General features: G+C 42.2%; 1 protein-coding gene across 5 annotated transcripts in view; it reads right to left on the minus strand.

The window, feature by feature from the left end:
• Nucleotides 1–20160, minus strand: part of FTO (FTO alpha-ketoglutarate dependent dioxygenase) — a 242490-nt gene that overhangs the window by 156843 nt on the left and 65487 nt on the right. For 4 of the 5 annotated variants that reach the window (XM_033156872.1, XM_033156870.1, XM_033156869.1 and 1 more), the window contains one exon: nucleotides 15288–15407. The exons of the other annotated variant lie outside the window; for it this stretch is intronic. In XM_033156872.1, the coding sequence (XP_033012763.1) occupies nucleotides 15288–15407 (120 nt within the window). The remainder of the gene's footprint in view (nucleotides 1–15287; nucleotides 15408–20160) is intronic. 5 annotated transcript variants of the gene reach the window in all.

Raw genomic sequence — 20160 nt, forward strand, 5'->3', positions numbered from 1 at the left:
CTTTCTGTCAAGACTGCTAACTGTATGGTTTTTCCTCTGCTTTGCAGAGACCAATGACAAACACACACACACACGCACACATAGGGGGGTGGGGGAGAGACAAGACACAATGCACAAGCACAGCAACAGACCAGAAAAGCTAATGAGAGACGGATGGGCTCTGTGAAGCTTTCCTTGGATTGGCCCAGGAATTTCCCCAGATTCCCAGGGTGGAGCAATTGAGAATAATAATAATAATAATAATAATAATAATAATAATAATAATAATAATAATAATATTCTGGAGTCGATCTGCACATTTTGGAAAACTGTTGGCGTGGGCAGCGAGTCATCTCAGCTCTGCTTTATCCACCTATCTGGCTACATCTGGTGCCAATTCTTAACAATGCATCGTAGAATATGAAAGATACAGCAACTTCCAAATAAAAAAGGGAAATGCTTAGCCTAAAGAACTTCAAAAGTAAACATAGCCAAACAGGAACACACACTAGTTACAGGTAAGTAGCCGTGTTGGTCTGCCATAGTCGAAACAAAATAAAAAAATTCCTTCCAGTAGCACCTTAGAGAACAACCAAGTTTGTTATTGGTATGAGCTTTCGTGTGCATGCACACTTCTTCAGATAGCACACACTGAACACCTAAGGGGGGGGCAGATCTTTAACCACCATCACCACCATGCTGTTGAGCCAAATTGGGTGTTAATTGCCATAGGATTAACACTCTTTGCATCATAAATAACATAACCAGTCATCAGGAAATCGTAACACCTCATATAAGCAAGACTCCAGCACTGCTTAATGGCACAAACAGTGGGAGATACTAGGAAGAGAAACTCTTTAACATATCGTGCCAGTTTGAAAGGGCTGAATCTTAAGAATAAGACATTAGGGAGGATGGTTTAATATTTAAATGCATGCACATTTTCTCTAGCTTTAACTTCTTTTCCAAGCTTATGCTTTATTCAGAAATGCTCAATACCTATGAAACTTTGGATGAAAGACAGTTGCAGAAATTATCCAGCTCTTTCCAGATTATATTTAAATCCATTATCTTTCCGTGTACCTTAAAGCTAGATTCCTGCCTCTCAGAGATTAAAACAATAAGGCTTATGGTATTTGGACAAAAATTACCTCCTTTCTTTAGTCCAACCTGGACATGTGGGGTACGATCTACAAATAACTTAAGCAGAAATATTTGTACTTCTGACCTGTTTTGGCTTGCTGACGTGGAGAGTTCACACAGGAGCTATTGAAAAAGGCTTCATGTGACCCATGGGAAGCCTGTTGTGACTGCAGCAGCTACCAATTCTAACAGCTACTACAACCACTATTGGAGAGCCCCCTTCCAACTTTCTCTCAGCATCACCCACCCACTAAATTGCACAAGACATCCCACTGTCAAAAGGAGCAAGGGTAGGAAGACAGATAGGAAGTACATTTTTGTATTTGGCTTCTACTTTTTATCTTTAAAATTTCCTTTCCTACTCCCCGCCCCCAATAATTTAAATACAACATGCTGTTGATTTCTAACCTTAAACGTGGATCCCTTTCTCCAGCTCCCAGTGCCCGAGGCTGATCGAACTAAGGAGATGCTAAGGACATATGTGTTCAGCTCATTCGGAACGCAGTCTACTAACACCCCTATTGCTTTCAATGAAATGCAGGCTCAGATGTACCTCTGTTTTCTTAAGTCAAAACTATCCTCTCCAAACCATGCTTTATCCTTTAAACATCAGAGCAGTCTCACTTGCAGTTTAAAGGGTGAGCTTGGAAAAGGTGTGCTCCCTCCAAGCCCAATTCCCACCATCCCCATCAGGCTGAAGGGCAGCAATCAACAGGCTGGTTGCTTCCCTTAGGTCTAACTGCTGAGAAGTGGTGGACGAATGCGGAACTTTCCACTGGCAACATCCCAGAGGCAAACTGACATTTTTTAATGGGTGCTTTTTGCTGATTTTATTGTTATAATAGGTTGCATACCCCTTGAGATACATATGCATGCATACATATATATGTGTTTGTGTGCATATGTGTATGTTTGTGTGTGTACATATGGACTATAGATACATCAATAAATACACACCAGGGCAATGTGCATGCAAAGCCTTCAGCAACTTTTTCTCTTTCTCATAACATCAGGACAGATTTTTCCAACCTGGCGCCCTCTAGATGCTTTGGGCTATACAACTCCATCGCATTGGCCCTCGGCTATGCTGTTGGTTGGGCTCATACAGCTGGGAAGACTGCATTGGACCTCGGTGTCACCAAAGAAAATAGATGGGCAATAGATTCAAGACAGACTAAAGAGAGTGCTTTATGCAATTAACTTAAGGAACTCACTGCTGCAAGGCGGTATAGAAATTAAATTAAATTAAATAAATAAATAAATAAATAACCTGGAAGGTTCTTTACTGAGACTCTACAGTGGCACAACTCACCACAGGGGCAGTGGTCAGCTGCTCCTAAAACTGGGTCTAAAAATGTGTGACACAGTCCCTAACAATGAAATAAGGAAGGCAAAGGGTGAGGAACCCTTTCCAGCCCAAGGGACGCATTTCCCCTGTAGGCAGTCTTCTGGGAAGTACATGTGAGTGGTTGGTGCGGCCAGAGGCAATAGTGTCTTACCTTTCTCCAACAATCTATATTCCAGCCTCATGAAAGCCAGAGGTTTCTACACAGACACACTTCTCCATCCAAGCGAACAAGAGGCATTATCAGAGCTCAACAACTCACTCCAGCCAGGCAAAAAGCATGGGGTGGGGGGTGAGGGGGCTATGGAGCAAGGCCAGTGAGGGGTGTGGCCTGGGGAGGGTCCCAAAGGCCTGCTAGAGGGGCCTCAAGGGTTAAATTCAGAATTCAGAGTGGAGAGTTTCCCACCCCTGACTTAGCCTCTTTCTTTGGGACTTCATCAAGGAACAGGAAAATAAAGAGGGTGGCTACCCCCAGGTTTGTTAGTTTTTTAAAAAAATAAAATAAAATATATTCTTTAATATTTAATTGTTTAAAATCCTGCAATTAAGTCACAGAAAAACAGCCCAAGGAGGGGGAGATGTTTGCTTAACTCCAGTTTTTAAAGTAGCAGAGAAAAAGAGACAGAGAGCGCGTGGAGACAAAAAAAAGAGAAAAGAGTGTACGAATGTATAATCCCAATGGAATAAACTGACTCTTGCTAGACAAGCTGAAAGCTGATTAAAATATTTCTCATCCTTTGGGTATGCAACAGCTTTTGATGATGGAGAGTGTATTAATATTCAGGCGAGCCGCTTGTCAACACTTCAGACAGGTCCCAAGAAAGAATCTGAAATTGACCAGGTTTTCTCACAGTGCCAGAAATCTTTAAGAGACACACAGCAGCACCCTTGCACCGGCAGAAGCAAAGATAAGCATTTGGGCTTGCCTTTCAGACCTTTTTCTACACACACACACACACACACAGAGAGAGAGAGAGAGAGAGAGAGCACTATTTATTTTAAAAGGTACCAAATAATGCTTTTCTTTTCCATTCTGACTTTGCATGTGCAAAGGTTTAAGAGAGACATTTCAGCTGTGTTAAACAGGGAAAGAAGAAAGGCATTTTGATTTCGGCCGACATCAATGATGCCGTTATTACCAATTCAGTTTAAGCCCAACTGCCCAAGCTGCTTCCAGACACATAGACTCCAAAGTTAATATCGGAGAGAGAAATCTCTTAACAATAATTGCTGGAAGAAGCTGATCTGAGATGGCAAGGGCCGGTCCCTCTTTCTGCTTAACTGCTTCCTTGGCTGCATCTTTGGAAGGAAGGCAAACAAGATGCCTATTGGCTGGTGCTTCAACAGGGAGGGCAAAATATCAGGATGCGCCAGGTTCTCAGTTTCTGCGTGGCCAAAGAGACACAGAAAACAGAAAACACAGCAAAAATGCCTTTAAGAATTATTCTGTGGCCAAATATTTATTACAGCTGTGGTCTTCCCATAGGCATCAGGCTGGCCACTGTGACAAGAGTGATTCTTAGTTAGTTAAATTTGTTTTGATTTGATTAAACTCAATTATTGGAGTTCTCTCCCCACTCCTGTTAAGCTATGGGTTCACTCCACCCCTGCTGCCCATACAACCAAAGCTGAAATTAATTTCTGAATTACAGGGTCTTTAAAAAAAAAACATTAGGTAAGTTACAGAGCACAAATAGTAAAAGTTGATTGTATTTTCACATTGCTACTAGCATCCAGACTTGAAAATGAAAGTAATGTCAAAGTTAATATTGGAAGAAGAGTCTCTCAGCTGTCCAAATTTTTCAAACTCTAACAAGGCTGCACTGCAACCAGCCTCCTGTGTATTTCACCGGGGTTGTTCTCTTTCACAGTGCAAATATGTCTGTTTATATTTTCACTCCGAGTTTAATCTTATACTACTCTATATGTTTGGTAGTGGTGGTGGATAGCTAAGTGGAGGAGGGGGAGCATATAGACAAACACACTGCATGGATCTCTAGACTTCGGTCAACAATCATAAAGAGAAGACTCTCCCAAAATGCCTAACCTTGGATGAATCCATAAAGAAGTTGATGAGTCAGGTGAGGAGCAGAGGGTAACTGAAGGAAAGCATCTGTAGATCAAGGATTCTTAAACTGTGTGCTGGAACATACGACGAAGGCCAAATATCTATCGAAAAACCAAGCCACCGTTTTGGATGTATCAATAGCTACAATGCCCATCACAGATGGAAGGTCCACGTAGAACGTCCCACAAATGGAACAGTTTTTAGGGGAAGGACCATAGCTTTGTGATGGAGCATATGCAGAACATCCTGAGGTGCAATTCCTGGCATCTCCAGGCAGGACTGGGAAAGAGCAGAGTCTGCAACACTGAGCTAGATGGACCAATGGTCTGACTCAATATAAGGCTGCTTCTTATGTTCCTATGACTGTGGTATTATCCCTCGGGTGTGGAGGAAGTGAAAGGCTGCAGCTGACAAGCACAGATAAATCCTAGATGCATCATCAAAGACTTAAGGGAAGTTCCAACCCTTGAGTCCAAAAGGAGCGGGCAAAAGTGGCCAACTGAGATGTCATGAAGCTACTTTGACAGAACTTCCTTGTAGTTGGAAAGGTGATAATACCTGCCCTGGAGCTCACCATGAAGACACACACATATGCAACTTCCCTACTGTTAAAAAGAGTGAATTTTGAATTTTGCCTCCAATTTAGTGCTAAAAAAAAGAACAGAACCAAGAACTTTTGGCTTGCATTTTCAGTAGCAAATGGATAGCAGTGTGTGTGTGTGTGTGTGTGTGTGTGTGACAGAGAGAGAGAGAGAGAGAGAGAGAGAGAGAGAGAACACACATTCTATAATTTGTCTTTTTTTGCCACGACACCCACCAGTTTCCCAGTGGTGGCAATGCAGTTCTTCCCAGTGACCACTGGCTGGCAATTGCCCTTCTTATTTCTCATAATCCCTCCCCTACTCTGCAATGACATGTTGCTGTCACTGGTACAATGGGGTTTGGAACGTTACACTTGCAGACAAACTTAACACAACATTGCAGAGTAGCTGGAGGCGACTCTACTATATACACAAGGCGGTGATACAGACTATAAACAACAGTATTGCCATTTTTAAAATGCCAAACACCTCAGCATGAGCTGGTTAGCAGATATGGAAGGCTGGTCTGAATAACACAGGTTTTAGAAGACTTTTAAAAATAAGCAGCGGTGACTCATGCCAAAACACAATTGGCAAGGAGTTCCACGGGGCAGGCTTGGTTGCAGCATGAAAGGACTGGTCCCTGGTAATAGGCCAAAGTAACCTCAGGGGCATGCCCCCCCCAAAAAAGTGACCCCATCAGAGGGCCTTGGCGATCAAGAAGCATGCATGTTGTTGGGCGTTTACTATTCCTTGTGCAGAGATTACAGAGTGTTGCAGTTGTTGTTGTTATTTTCAGATGGGGGGGGTTGCGGTGCTGATCAATCCCAGCTCAAGAAACAGGCAGCGCTGCACACAGATGTAGATCTCCGCACATCCACAGAAGGGTTAAAAAAAAGAAAGCAAGTGCTATCCACTGGTTTGCTCTGATGTTCCTGTAGATATTGTCACTGGATGTATCCTCGGTAGAATTCTATTCAACACCTCTGTCTTTAAGTACAAAGCTGTAGGCTGTAGCAGCTTTAGGAAACATAAGTATCCTTTTTTTTTTACTGCACAGTATCTGTGTGTGAAATTCTCTAAAGGGGTTTAAGTATTTACCCTGAACACTATCAGACAGTTTCTAAAAAATTTCCTTATCCTATTGCAAAAAGAAAAAAAGGAGGGGAAAAACCACTTCAAAGAGAATCATAAACACAGCCCTTTGTGCTTTGAGCACACATTTTGTTTTGGAAGCTTAGCTTTGAATTCGCTCAGAATTGTAAATATATCTATATGAGGGAGATGCGGAAGACAACTATTTTATTAAAAAGTAATAGTCATTCAGCAACTGGAGAGTGCTGAATTTTCTTCCATACTTATGGAGATTGACAACGCCGCAGCCTCAGCCATAAACATATTTATTAGGAAATAAGCCCTGCTGAAATCAATTGGGCTTGTTCTTGCCGAAACATATTTCAAATTGCGCTGCCAGGTAGGAGAGGAGAGAGAAAAAAATGTCATGTCCTCAGTTTAACTTTTCAATTAAGGTTCTTAAAAAAAAAAAAGATTACTGCCTCCCTCGTATGCACAGAGTTTAGCTTTATGTTCAGTCATTTAATTCTAGACTCTTCAGAATTTGTAATAAGCAAATTATTAAGTTATTCCTGCCAAAAATGTGAATCTATCAGGAACCTGGACATTATAGATTAGGTTTACCATATAATTCTAATCACATCCATTTGACAATAAGTGACACTGCAGTCACCCATACTAACTTTAAGTACATGTGGTGTTGGCGTACCAGGTCACTTTCTAACAGTACAATCCTAACCATATCTACTCAGAAGTAAGTCCTATTGAATTAATAGGCTTACTCCCAGCTAAGTGGGGTTAGGATTGCAGCCTACAGTGCTAGAAAGGCGGAAACTGGCTACACCTTCTCCTCTCCAGCATGGCAATTGGAAGTTACAATAAGAACACTAAATTATAAAAAGATGCAATTGTTATTGTTGATGTGGCTGTCAAGCGAATTTAACAACACCCAGCAATTACATGTTAGGTGGCGTAAAGCTCTGCATACATGCCTGTTAAAAAAAAAACTGAGTAAATGAACTTTGCTTAATTAGTACGAATTTCTTTCACTAAAAGCTATTCATCAACAAGGATCAGGGAAAAGTTCACATTTCTAGTAAATTATTGCCCTACTGCTGTGGTTATTTTATAAAACAGAATTGGCTTTTGCAAAATAATGATAAAATTGATGGTTGTTATTATTATCATCATCACCTTGCTTTTTCAAAATTTGGAGATGTGTACACTGGAGCTCTAAGCTGCTTCTAGGCTTGCAAAGTTTTAACAAAGACTGTTTTATTTTGACAAAAGTGCCTGCTAATCATACAGAAGCTCCGATGTTTCTTAAATGGTAGCAACGACCACACAAAAAGAAAAATATTGCATTGAGAAGAATTGGACTAAAGGTGAAGAACCACACTTATAACTGGGCAGCTGTCCTTAGCAGTAAAGAGTGGGGTGTTCACTTCTAACTATGGACACTCATATTTATCGGTTCTTCCAAACACCAAGCTGGGAGGAATGGTACCTTTCAACACCCCTCAAAGGGATCCTCAGACTGACTCTTGGTGTTGGTATGCAAACGGGAAAGTCAAAAACGCAGTTTTAAATGCTCTAGCTAGTATCAGGTTTTTTAATCACTTGAGAGCTTATACAAGGAGGTGGTATTACAGTGACATGTCAGCCTTCCTTAGTCTTTGGTGCAACTAAACCATATCAAATTTGTTGCTCGTTAGCCAAGCAAACTATTTGCATACACAGACAATAAAAACAAAGTAGCTACATGGGGCGGGGGGGGGACCCACATTAAACCAAGAGGGCCAGTTCAGTTCTGTCAAATATTTGCTGGGAGACAAAATTCCATGGGTTTCATTGATGGTGGTCAAATTTCTATCGGTGGCAGCAAGAATAAGGAGGCAATTAACCTCCTTATGAAGGATTATTTCCAAGGGCTTACCTGAGGTTATTTGCTACTTTGCATATAACCAAGCTGCTGTTATACATTTTTGTGCAGAAGATTTTAGTTTAAGTAATGATGGTGTTGAATTTAGTAACCTTGTGCCAAAGCCCCTCGGATGTACAATAAAAATAAGCAGTATAGTGCTAAACGTCCAGTATGCACAACAAACAACAAATATGCAAACCAATCACCACAACCAGACATAACTATAAAACTACAGCGTTCGCATCCCTGCAGAACAAAATCTTTTCTTTTTGTAAAGATTTAGTATTTGCTTCCCCCCCCCCAAAAAAAATATTTTAACCTCTTCTCTCTTTCTACATTAGCGTCTCTTTAGTCACTATTGACAGAGGTCTGGCTCAGGGATGAGTTCCCAACGGAAACAGACTTTCTCGAAGACCCAGACTCCTCTTCCTAGAAATCACACTTTCTCACTTTGGGCTTAATTTTTTTATTCGTATAAAACACCCGAAACTCAGGCCCAGTCTACCCTCCCTCCTCACAGCCTCTTCCCCCCACAGTTTATTTTGACGGGCCCACCAAATACTCCCATGCGTTCTTAAATGCTTGTACCGCAAAGGGCAAGAGTATCCTCAAATATGCTTATACTACCCGACCCTGAAAGATGAATTGCCGGGTGCCCCCTACTGCCGCCCAAAGGACAGAGCCAACTCCACCATTCTTGACGTGCCCAGAAATCAACCTTTGCAGACCGACCTCCCCTCCCCTCCCTTCTTCAGCAGACCTAGGCTGTATACACACGATATATTTAAATGGCTTATCCCAAAGAATCCTGGGAACCCAGGGCCCTCCTCACAGAGCTAAAATACCCAGCACCCTCAACCAGAGTTCCCAGGATTCTTTGGGGGAGGTGATGTGTTTTAAGTGTATGGTGTATATGGGTACATATGAAACCTGGGTGCTCCTGGAGCAGTTAACGGAATGGTTCAGCCTTGGTACTGGCCAATGCCATCTTATTTCCCCCCTCTGTCTTCCCTTGACTCACGGCAAAGAGGCTGGCTCTTCTCCAACACAATGCATTATTTAATCCTACCCAGCCACAGTAACCAGCAAATTCAAGCCGGCACCACAGGTTGCTCTCTCATAACCAGAGGAACATTCAGCTGTTCCTGCTCACTGTTTCCTTCTCTCTTAAACTTCTTCATTCACACTTCCCACAACCCCTTCTAAAGAGAATATACTTCTATTTTTGAAAAAATAAATAAAATAAACAGAAATGAGGTGAAACTGACAAGGCTTTCCCACACATTTGTCAGTTTCACTGGTGAGCGGAAAGGAAGGAAATAGCAACAAGTGAGCACGTACAATGTGGGATGATGCACAACAACCAACCATTCCTCTATGCCAGGTGGGACAAGAGCACTACATCAGGTCACTCCAAGAAGCTTTGTGGTAATATCACGACGGAAACTATAAAGCTGCAACCTATTGACCAAAACAGAGGAACAATTTCAGGTGGTGATTAATGGCTGCTTTTTCCAAAGAGTTCAGAAGCGTGGGTGCTGACATACTATAAGATCAATTTTAGTTTATCGTTAATTTTAACTATTTTTGAATGCTTTAAATTGTTGGGTTTAACTAGATTTTTAAAGTTACAGGTGGGTAGCCGTGTTGGTCTGCCATAGTCCATAGATTTTTAAAGGAGAACTTGATTGTTTTATTCTTTTTGTGAACCAAACTGAGGGGGTTGTTGTTGTTTTTTACAGCCAAGCAGTATATAAATTTCATGCAATAAATAAACTATTAACTGTATTTATTTATTTATTACATTTATCTCTCACCCTTCCTTCCAAATAAGCCTAGGGAGGTACATGTCTCAACATAGCATGAAGCCAAGCTGCTATATTATTAGAGGAAGCCACATTGCTGTATTAATAGCTGGATAGGGGGCTAAGTTTGCATTTTCCTCTCCACTCAGCACAGTATTACATAGGAAGCAAAACATTTATATCCTGGGAGATTATTGTTTAGCCAAACCTTTGTGTATCTTTCTAAACATCAGGAGCACAGTCCGCATACCAAATGTCTCCAGAAATGGTTGGGATTAATTGGAGCTTAGCCCTACCTAGCATAATGAAAAATTGTTGAGATTTTGATACTGCAAGAAAACAGATCCGCTTTAATAACAATTCTTTACGCAGCGAAGTGAATGAAGGTCATCAAGGCCAATAGCATTCTAAATACACAACTCTATTGTTAAACGGACTGTCAAATGAAGGAGGGGAAGCTTCATACAATGCGACATGATTTGCATTTTTAAAAACACATATGAAATAGAATGTTAAAAAAAGAATCTGCAGAAATGTGTCATTCAACGGTAAATTCTTTTTTAAAAATAAAATAAAAGTTCACTCCACAATCAAAATACATTATTTCTGCATCATTTTATCTTGCATTAAGGAAGAAGGAAACGGTTGAGATTTTTCTTGGATTGTTTTTCCCTCTCTCATCCCCCCCCCCTTACATCTTTCCTCGTTCCCTCATCTTCAACGCAAACGTTAAAACATTTTTATAGGTAAAATAAATGTCAGTTTTGCGAGGTTTTGCATGAGACCAGACCCTGGGAGACAAATTGTCTGTGCGCTGAATCTCAGAACAGCTTCGGCAAGAGCTCCCTGGCATCACATGAGATTTCAGCCTTTCAGAACAGACTCTACCCAGAAAGCAAAGCTTCTACAAGCCCTTTCAAATGGTAACTCTGCCTTTGAATTCGCAGAGAACTTTATCTTGATGTTGAGCACGATAACGTGCTAATCTTGGGCAACTAAAATTAAATATATAGATATACACACAAATAGGTGAATTGCTTTCATATAGTTAAACGGGTGGGTTGGGGGAAACAGAAAAGAAATAGAGGAAACACAAACTTTAAACTGGTTTGCCTTTCAATGTTCATAAATTCATGCAGTAATAAGCGGGGGGGGGGGATGGAGAGAGAGAAGAGAAGGCGGGAGAGAATGTGGTTTTATCGGAATGTCATTCAAATGAAAGGTTTAACATTTACATCACAAGAGTGAGCTGTGAGGGGAAACTATCCTTAGGGGAAGAAATGCCAAGAACAAACATTAGAAGATACACACACACTAATACACACACAGTAATGTCACACACACACACACACACACACACGAAGACATCCATGAGCTACAGACCCAGCGATGTAAACTTTTTGTAATATGTTTCTGTTAGAATACTCAGGAAATTAGTGTTAACATGAATGAAATAACATTCCAGGATTTATTTATTTTTCAAAAATCTACAAAAGAAGCAATTCCCAAGAGTATCTCCCATTAGAAAAGATCAAAGGCATAAATATAAAAATGAACGACAAAAGTTGTTCACCTCAGACAAGAGAAGGAATTAATTTTGCCTTAATGGTTTTGTTCTTCCTGTTAGTTACAGATTTTGGAGAAAAGCATACAGTATATATTTGGGGGGGGGGGGTGTGTGCTAAAATATGCATTCCTCCCCCCCAAAAAAACCCCACAAAAAAGCTTGTTTTGTCTTTATAATTTAAACAAATACATTATCTTTATGTGAAACATCCAGAGGTTTTGTTTTTGTTGTTTTAAATTAGCTTAATTTTACAGAAACCAGATCTGTCGCAACATACTGCACTTTTAAAAAATGTTAAATTGCTGTTGAATTTGTTAGCCCACAATTGATTTCCTGTATTATGGAATCTTGGAGATTATGGTTAACTTGAAGAAACAGGGGTAAATTTTGATACTTATACCGACATGTAGCTGCGTTATTATTATTTTTTCCCAAACGGACTTGTTGGAAGCCTACCTGAACACTAGCTCAACAGTGCCCCCTGCTGCCCAACAACTAGCATTTTTAAGAGTTTGGGACATGAGATAGGTATGAAAGGAATATGACCTACTTGGGGAGGGGTGAGTTGAAAGAGAGTAAATCTGAATCCCAACCATAATAAGCACCCAAATTTACTTAGAGACCCAACAAAAACAACAGACATTACCTATTAACATTCTCTTCTGTCTCCCTCAATAGCTCAAATTAATTGTGATTAATGTGTTAGGAGTCATAAACATTAAAGCCATTCTTTTTAAGATTTAAATTAGAAGCAGCTTCTGTCTTGGCCTCCAAAAAAGCCTTGCAAGCTTGCTGATAAATATCGTCCCAAGTCCCGTTGAAAGGAGATACACTTGACAGCGCCGTGTTTCTAATTAGAGACACATGGAGACGTCACACCAATCGCAGACAACTCAGCCCTTGAGAATTCTCCGGGTTTGCAGGTTTTTTCCATGTCCTCAACACACAGCGGAGATAAAGTAGCAACGGAACCATCTTGATTTCTGACTTGCTAAGCGACGCAGCTAACTAGGGGGAGAAGGCTATGACTGTAGCACCAACAAAGACAAAACAAAAACAAAAATCCCAAGGGTAGCCAAGAGTGAAAAGGGAAACCACTTAGATCAGAGTTTTTCAAGCTCCAGACAGCTGCAGGACTACCCACACCCTAATATCAAATTTGGCAGGCGTTCTTATTACACTCAAAAACTGAATTGAATGCAACAGTAAACTATGGATTAACATTATGAGGATGAGACACACACACACCCCAGCTTGTGCACTCCCCACTCCTTTTCCTCCAGCGGGGTCGTAAGGAGGAGAACAGAAGCATCTGATCTGATCTGATATGTGGACTAAAGAACACGAGAAGCTTGGGGAGCAGGGAGCCTATGCTCTTTAAATGTGCTAAAATACAGTTTAGCTTTACATCTCAGCCAGCTCAAAGAGTACCAGTCACTGTGCAAATGAGTAAGAGTAAGAATTATTGACCCTCCAGGCATGCCTTCTGATGAAGGCAAGAGGCAGAGCCCTGAAGACTAAATCACACACAGAAGGCAGATCCCTGTGTGACATCACTGCATCAGCCCTGATTCAATCCCATTTACAGATATGGCAGAATGACCCAGCCACAGCAAAGGCCCTTTGAATAGGGACATATTTTCCTACCATGAGTTGGTATGATGGGCACCTTGAGGGTGCCATGGTTAGCCAGGTGTTTCAGATAGCACCAAGCATGGTATGGAGCTCAAGCGGGGCCTTTTCCCATCTCTTGGGCCAACTAATCTTCTCAGGCTCCACCCTCTTTCTGAAAAGTGAAGAGCCTTAAAGGGCCATGAGCCTAGCACTCTGTCAACAAGGACCCACACTCCTCATATGAACTGACCCAGACTCAGCGATCATCATCTGAAGCACTACTCCACATGAGGTCCAAAGGGTGGTAACATGAGAACGGGCCTTTTCAATGGTGGCTCCCCATTTGTGGAATGCTTTACCCAGGGAGGCTTACCTGGCACCATCATTACATATCTTTAGGCATTCCTTTTTTGTCAGGCTTTGGGCTTTTAAAGATCTGTGGTGGGTGGGAAGTTTTAATCTCCCTGTTAAAAATATGGATGTGTTTTAGATTTTTCTATGCTTTGTTTTATTATGGGTTTAATGTGTATTATTTAATTAATGCTAGAAGTTTGCTTTGGGTTGCACTGGCAAAAAAGCAACTAAAGTTTAATAAATAAAGTGAGCTCCCACTACTCCAACCAGACCTCTGCAAGAAGAACCCATAAGGCGATGTGGGGTCACATGTCAGCACCATGGATAGCTCTGAATGCACAACTTTCTATGGCAAAAGCTGGGGCCTGACTGGATCCTTGGATGTCCCTCTGTCCACATTTCCACTCCTAAGTCCCTGGCCGAGATTTCAAGGGGCAGCCACCCTTGTCTTGAAGGCAAGAGTTTTTCCTCCTGCTCTCTGGGGCTTCTCACCTGGTACCCTCCCCGCACCACTGGGTGGGTGCTGTCGATTGGGTGGGCTTAACCTCCCGGCAGGAAGAAAGGGCCAAGCAAGAGAGATGTAGGACAGCCTCCACTGTGTGCAGGGTGGCACTGGGCTGAAAACAGACCCTTCATTATTCAGACCATCACGTTTTATGTTGCATGGGAGGAATTCACAGCACAGTTTGAGAATTACTAAGATTTCCCAAGTTATGAATGTATTAAGCACTAACCACTAACAAAAATAGTTTCCTTCTTTATAGGTATATTCAATGGTTGTCTTAAAACTAAAAGAGGGGAAAGAAGAAGAAAAACGAAGAGGAGGAGGAGGAGGAGACACAGAAATAGTACCATCAATATGCATTTACAAAGTGCAAGGTTTCTGCCCCAATAGTCTTGCAATCTATAATCTGACACAGGGGAAACAAAGGAAAGGAGGTAAGAGGAGCAAGGCTGGTATCTTTTATGTTTGTTTGTTTCTTTGTTTGTGTTTGTTTGTTTGTTTGTTTGTTTGTTTGTTTGGAATATTTTATTAGTTGAATATAAGAACAACATATAATCAAATACAAGCAATCAAATACAGTTTTCCCCTAACACCCGCCCCCTAGCCTGGTATCTTAACTGAACAATCCTATTCATCTAGTCCACCAGCATTAGCTCCACTGTATCCAAACTATATCCAACTCAGGAGGTGAAGCAGGGGGGAAAGCAGAAAAAGTGTGGTGGGTAAAACTATCTATATTTTCCCTTGTTCCCTCCCATTGGACTCAATGAGAGGGAATTACTTAAGCCTGGCATAGGTTTCCAATGCAGCTGTGGTTTAGGAATTAGCATTGGTCTGCTCTACCCCCTGTGCCACCCTGCTTCACTCAAACTTTCAAATATTTCAATAGGAAAAGAATGTGCATTATTTCAGTGCCAGGTATTTGGGGTTAGTTACAACAGGGAATGTAGAACAGGGGGAGGGGGAAAAGAGAGAGAGAGAGAGAGAGAGAGAGAGAGAGAGAGAGAGAGAGAGGCAGGCTCTTCTGGGGAAAGTTGGGTTAGGAAGACGGGGAAGAGGAGTGGAAAAGAGAACCCATACCTTGTTAAGTAGCTGCAACTCTTTCACCTGTGGACTGGCAACAAAAGGGCAAAACAGCATCCCTGAGGTGCAGGATGAGTCCAGGGCCAACTAGTTTCCCTTTCAAAATAAGCTTAATCAACTAGGCCTAACTGCCTTAAAATGGAGCTGGGAGCTTTAAGGTGCCATCAACTCACCAACCCACAGCAATTGGGAAAATTGGGTGCAGAGTATGGTTAGGAGGCATGATGCCAAAAACTGGTACATACCATGAGCTCCAGCTTCCTCCAAAATTCTTCCAGCGCAGCCATTGGTTTGTCCCACCAATCAGTGCACTTCCTGTAACGTTTACCCTGGAACCAAAATTGTCGGAGCCACTCAAACTCAACCTGCAACAAAGACAACATGGATTTTTCCCCCCATTGGAAATTTTCCCAAGTGGACCTTTTCTGCCTCTGCAGAAAAACAGAGGAGAATCAACTGTATAGGAGTAAACCAATGTTTACAAAAAGGCTAGCTTAGGTTCAGCACAGGGCAAGACATGCCTCTCTCTGCCTGCCACTTCCAGCTCTCTCACACACAACAACTCTGGCGACTGTTCTTCTACCTTCTATTATCATCATCATCATTATTATTATTACAATTATTATTATCCTTCTGGACTTAGTCTGTTTGGGTTTCAGAGACTGGAATACTGAAAAACTTGGTTGCAGGCTTGCAGGTTTCCCACAGGCATCTGGAGGGACTAGGCTGCTGGACTAGATAGGCCACAGGCATGATTCAGAAGGCTATTCTTGTGTATAGCACGACTTTATGTTCTTGGAGCCATTCTGTACAATCACAACCTATGTGACATATCTATAGCTGCACTTTACTATAGCAGACTGCATGAAGGAAATCTCAGGGGTGGGTGGGTGTGTATAACACACACACACACACACACACACACACACACACACCAGAACAAGTAATATGCCAAGAAATAGGTTCCAGTGAGCTTTCTTTGTAGAAATTATTTAATATGGATTAATATTCACGTGAGATCACCCACCTGCAATCTGAAATAGTACAGCCCATTGACAGTCTTATCACATGAACCATCCTATTTCATAGCTTGCATCGTAAGAACGTCAAAATGTTGCTACGGTAGATCAGACCGAAAAAGTATCTATGTGCAGGGGTTCAACCCAGCAACAGGTTCACCAGACAAGTGTGCTGATCATGTAGTTCGGCTCGTCATCTCCTAGCCTGCTTTCATGCAGTCAGTGACATGCTGCAAAAGTAACTAAATCTAAACCGTGTGCCCTTTAATGGAGTCTCCCCACCCTTTCCTTTGTAGGCTCCCTTCCAGTGGACTCCACCAACATGTGATGGTGCCTTTCAAAATGACATGAAGGAAAGACACAAAACCTTTCAGCATCTTTTGTTGCCACTACTGTAGTTAAGGAGCAACAATGCAACTTCAGAGAGCTCATTGGTTAATCTTCAGCATAGTTCTTTTTTCTCCTTTTTCTTTTGTGATACCCAGGTCCCACTCTCTTTTCTTCCCTCTCTCTTCCTCTTTTTTCTTTTTTATAATTCAGTTCTGGTCAATTGAAACTGTATTTATCTTTGTTATGGTAGTTTGTGTTTTATACACAGGCTTGAATCCCCTTTCAATCTTCACCTGAGACCACAAAGAATTTTGCTGTTTACCCTGACTGAAGCTATGATGGGGTAAACAAAGAGAAACCTGTGGATGGAGCAACATTGAACCCCTCCCCCCAAGTCCAATGATTAAGTTCTCACCTAATAATATTCTCTTCTTTGCTGCTGCTTCCTCCCCCCCCCCACCAAATCCTTCACTGCTTCCTCCTCCCCCAGGCAAAACAGATCAGATACAAAAGTCTGAAAGTGATTTTAGTTGACAGTCGCTAAACGCCCGTTTGATGTGTGTAACTGCTTTCAATAGAAGCTGTTTAAACAAAAAGGGCTATAGATAAAATAAAATAAAAATTAAAGACAACCCTGTTGGTAAAACATATTGGCAGGATTAGTGGACACCGGTTAACAGAGGTACACCTTAGATGCTTTCAAAGAAAGGTTACACAAATAGTTTAACTTCTCTTAGTATACAGGCTTAATAACACATGTCCTTCCCTAACACGAGTTCAGCTAAAGTTGAGTCATCCTTCCAGCATAAGCCATATATATGGGTCTATAGTGGGACTATAAAGAGGGATACCAGATAGATAGATAGATAGATAGATAGATAGATAGATAGATAGATAAGACAGGTAGACAGACAGACAGACAGACAGATCTGCAGTACCATTCTAGTAATTGGGCAAAGTACTCAATCAGCTGATCCCACCAGACTCTATTAAGTTCTAGCTGCAAAGCTCTGAGCAACTTGTATTGCTAGAGAAGGTATTGCCTGGCTAAGCTTATCTTCCTTGCCCCTGTACTGTTACAATTTGGAATGTCACCTCCTGACTGACTGTCCATGGCAGACCCATAAATGGGTGAATTGCCACAGCAAGAGTTGAAATGCAGGGCTTCCAATGCAGGCTGGAAGGAGGAAGAGGGAGAGAAGAGGACGGACCCACAGCAAAGTGAAGGCAGCTTGCAGGCCTTCCCTGCCAATGCTTGATGTAGAATAATCACATATTTGCACTCGGATACTGAACAAAGCTAAGTTACTTTTTTAAAAAAAGTTTGTTTGTTTGTGCCAGTGTTGTTCTTTCAATGGGAAATCATTCATACCAAAGCCAAATCAGGCCACAGCAGTAAGCTGAATGGCACCACCCCAGAGTGCATTGTAAAAGCAGAACAACATAATGCTGCACACTTTTTTGTCTTGATCTCCCTCTGTTTGCAGCACTGATTTACCCCCGGCATCACATCCAACTCTTCTCCGCTCGCCCTTTAAGCTATTATTAAAGGCACACTTTGAGAGTTACAGTCGATAAGGCACAGGGAAAAGGCCAGCGGACGCTGGCTGACATTTGGTGAGCCGGATGGGGGGTCCTCCGTTAATTATTTAAAGGCGCTTGGCTTATGAAATGCCACCTAGGCAGGTGATCTATATTTCCTCTCTTCGACGCCAGCTGGCCACCAGCTGCGCTGCCATTTCAGTGTAATGCGTGAAACACACACGTTAACCTTACCTTCGCTGTGTACACTGACACTCTTCTAAGTGGTGACCTAACAGTCTGCCAACACAACACCTTTGCAGTGGGCGTTAAGCTCAGGTAAGCCATAGGGACATAGGAAGCTGCCTTATACTGACTCAGACCATTGAGTCCATCTAGCTTAGTATGCTTTACACTGACTGGCAGTGACTCTCCAGTGTTTTCCAAGACAGGGCTTTCTCCCAGCCCTAACTGGAGATGCCGGGGATAGAACCAGAGACCTTCTGTATGCAAAGCAATATGCTGTGCCACTGAGCCACGGACCTCGCCCTAACAAAAGCCCTTCACATAGAAGCAATGCAAACTCGCTTTGTAGTAAGGAATGTCCAAGGCACTCTACAGCACTGACACTTGTTGGGAGAGGGAGGGAGGGGGAGAGAGGGGGAGAGAGATGACCATCACTATGATACTAGGAACTGAGTTCCACTCCCTAGCCAGCAAGTCCAGCTACCCTGAATCCAGCATTTTGGTATCACATTGTTCCAAACCCTAAAGGGCACAGGGTTGTATCCAATGTTAGTTCTACTCAGCGTAGAACCACCAAAATGAATTGGCATGACTAACGTAGGTCCATGGATTCCAATGGGCAGAACTTAACTGGACACAACCTATATTTTGCAAAATGCTTACACCCATTGAGCAGAGGTAACTGATGACTGGCCGTGCTGGCCTGGGCTCACGACAGCTGGCACTCCGGAGGTCGCCATCTTGGCTACCAGCTTCATGGGCAATATTGTGGGAGGTAAATGGAGGGAAGGAGCTGCATGCAGAAAAGATATAATTGTAATTAACAATAGTGAGATAGGAGTTCCGCTTGAATACTTTACCATGGTGGTTTTGCATTACTGCAGACCTGCCCAACTGCTTGCAAACTTATTTTATTTTCCCTGTTCAATGCTATTTACTCATGAGTGATACCCCCCCCCCAACTCTGTGCACCATTCTAGACACATCCCAGGAGCTGAATAAATCTCTAGCACTGGCCAGATCAACAGCTCAGCATTCATTCAGCAGTGCCAGATCGTATATTTCAGGGTAAATTACTAGTGACCAAACAATCACCTGATTGCTTGAAGGGGTAATTTGATTCGTTCTGTAACAACTGTGTGTGCTGTTGCCTTTTTTATTATTGTAAAGATGGCTGTACCTCAGTAGAGTTGCCCCAAGTAGTTACTCGAATAAGCTTATCACACTCTTTGTCGACCTACGTAACACTAGCCAAGTGTTTCAGGCACAGTCTGTTAATTTTAAAACAGGAAAGCGAGACACATTTGTTAATCTGTGATGTTTTTATGATGCTCTCAATCTAGCGGTTCTGTGCCCTCTGCAGTCCAGTCAAGCTCCAATTAGAGTGCATTATTGGGTTCAAGTCAAAGGCCTGACAAGTATCAGGATCACAAGTGGAGCCAGATGAAATCCACAGATGGACGGGGACAATCTTTCAGGCTGTCAAGGGAAAAGATATGGAGTGGGGTCATTGCCATTCTGGACACAGCAATATAAAACTGAGAAGGGTAGGAATAGGTTTTTTTTATTGGTCCAATTTCTACTGCTTAGAGGGCTCTCATGGTTCAGAGAAACTTCCCCCCTTCACACATGGACTGTCACTGCCTTGCAACCTGGAAGCAATAAGCCAGAATCTTGCAGAGAAAAGTATTTATGCGGCAAGCTCACCGTGGAAGAGTACCCGCTGCAGTTTATGGACATTTTTCACCATCTCCACATAGATCAGGACTAGGGAACCTATAGCTCTCCAAATATTGTAGGAATCGAAGTCCTATTTTGAGCCAGCAAGGCCAATGGCCAGGGATGATTGGAATTGTACTCCAGCATCTGATGGAGGGGAACAAGTTCCTCACTCCTGACATAGATCAAACTTAGGGGGAACCTGTTCTGCTTTGAACCAGAAAGTACAAATCTGACAGCGCTGATTGGCTGCCCTTTGTGGCAATCACAAAGCTGATTTTCC

Source organism: Lacerta agilis, chromosome 8, assembly GCF_009819535.1.
Source record: "Lacerta agilis isolate rLacAgi1 chromosome 8, rLacAgi1.pri, whole genome shotgun sequence".
NCBI classification, from domain to species: Eukaryota; Metazoa; Chordata; class Lepidosauria; order Squamata; family Lacertidae; genus Lacerta; species Lacerta agilis.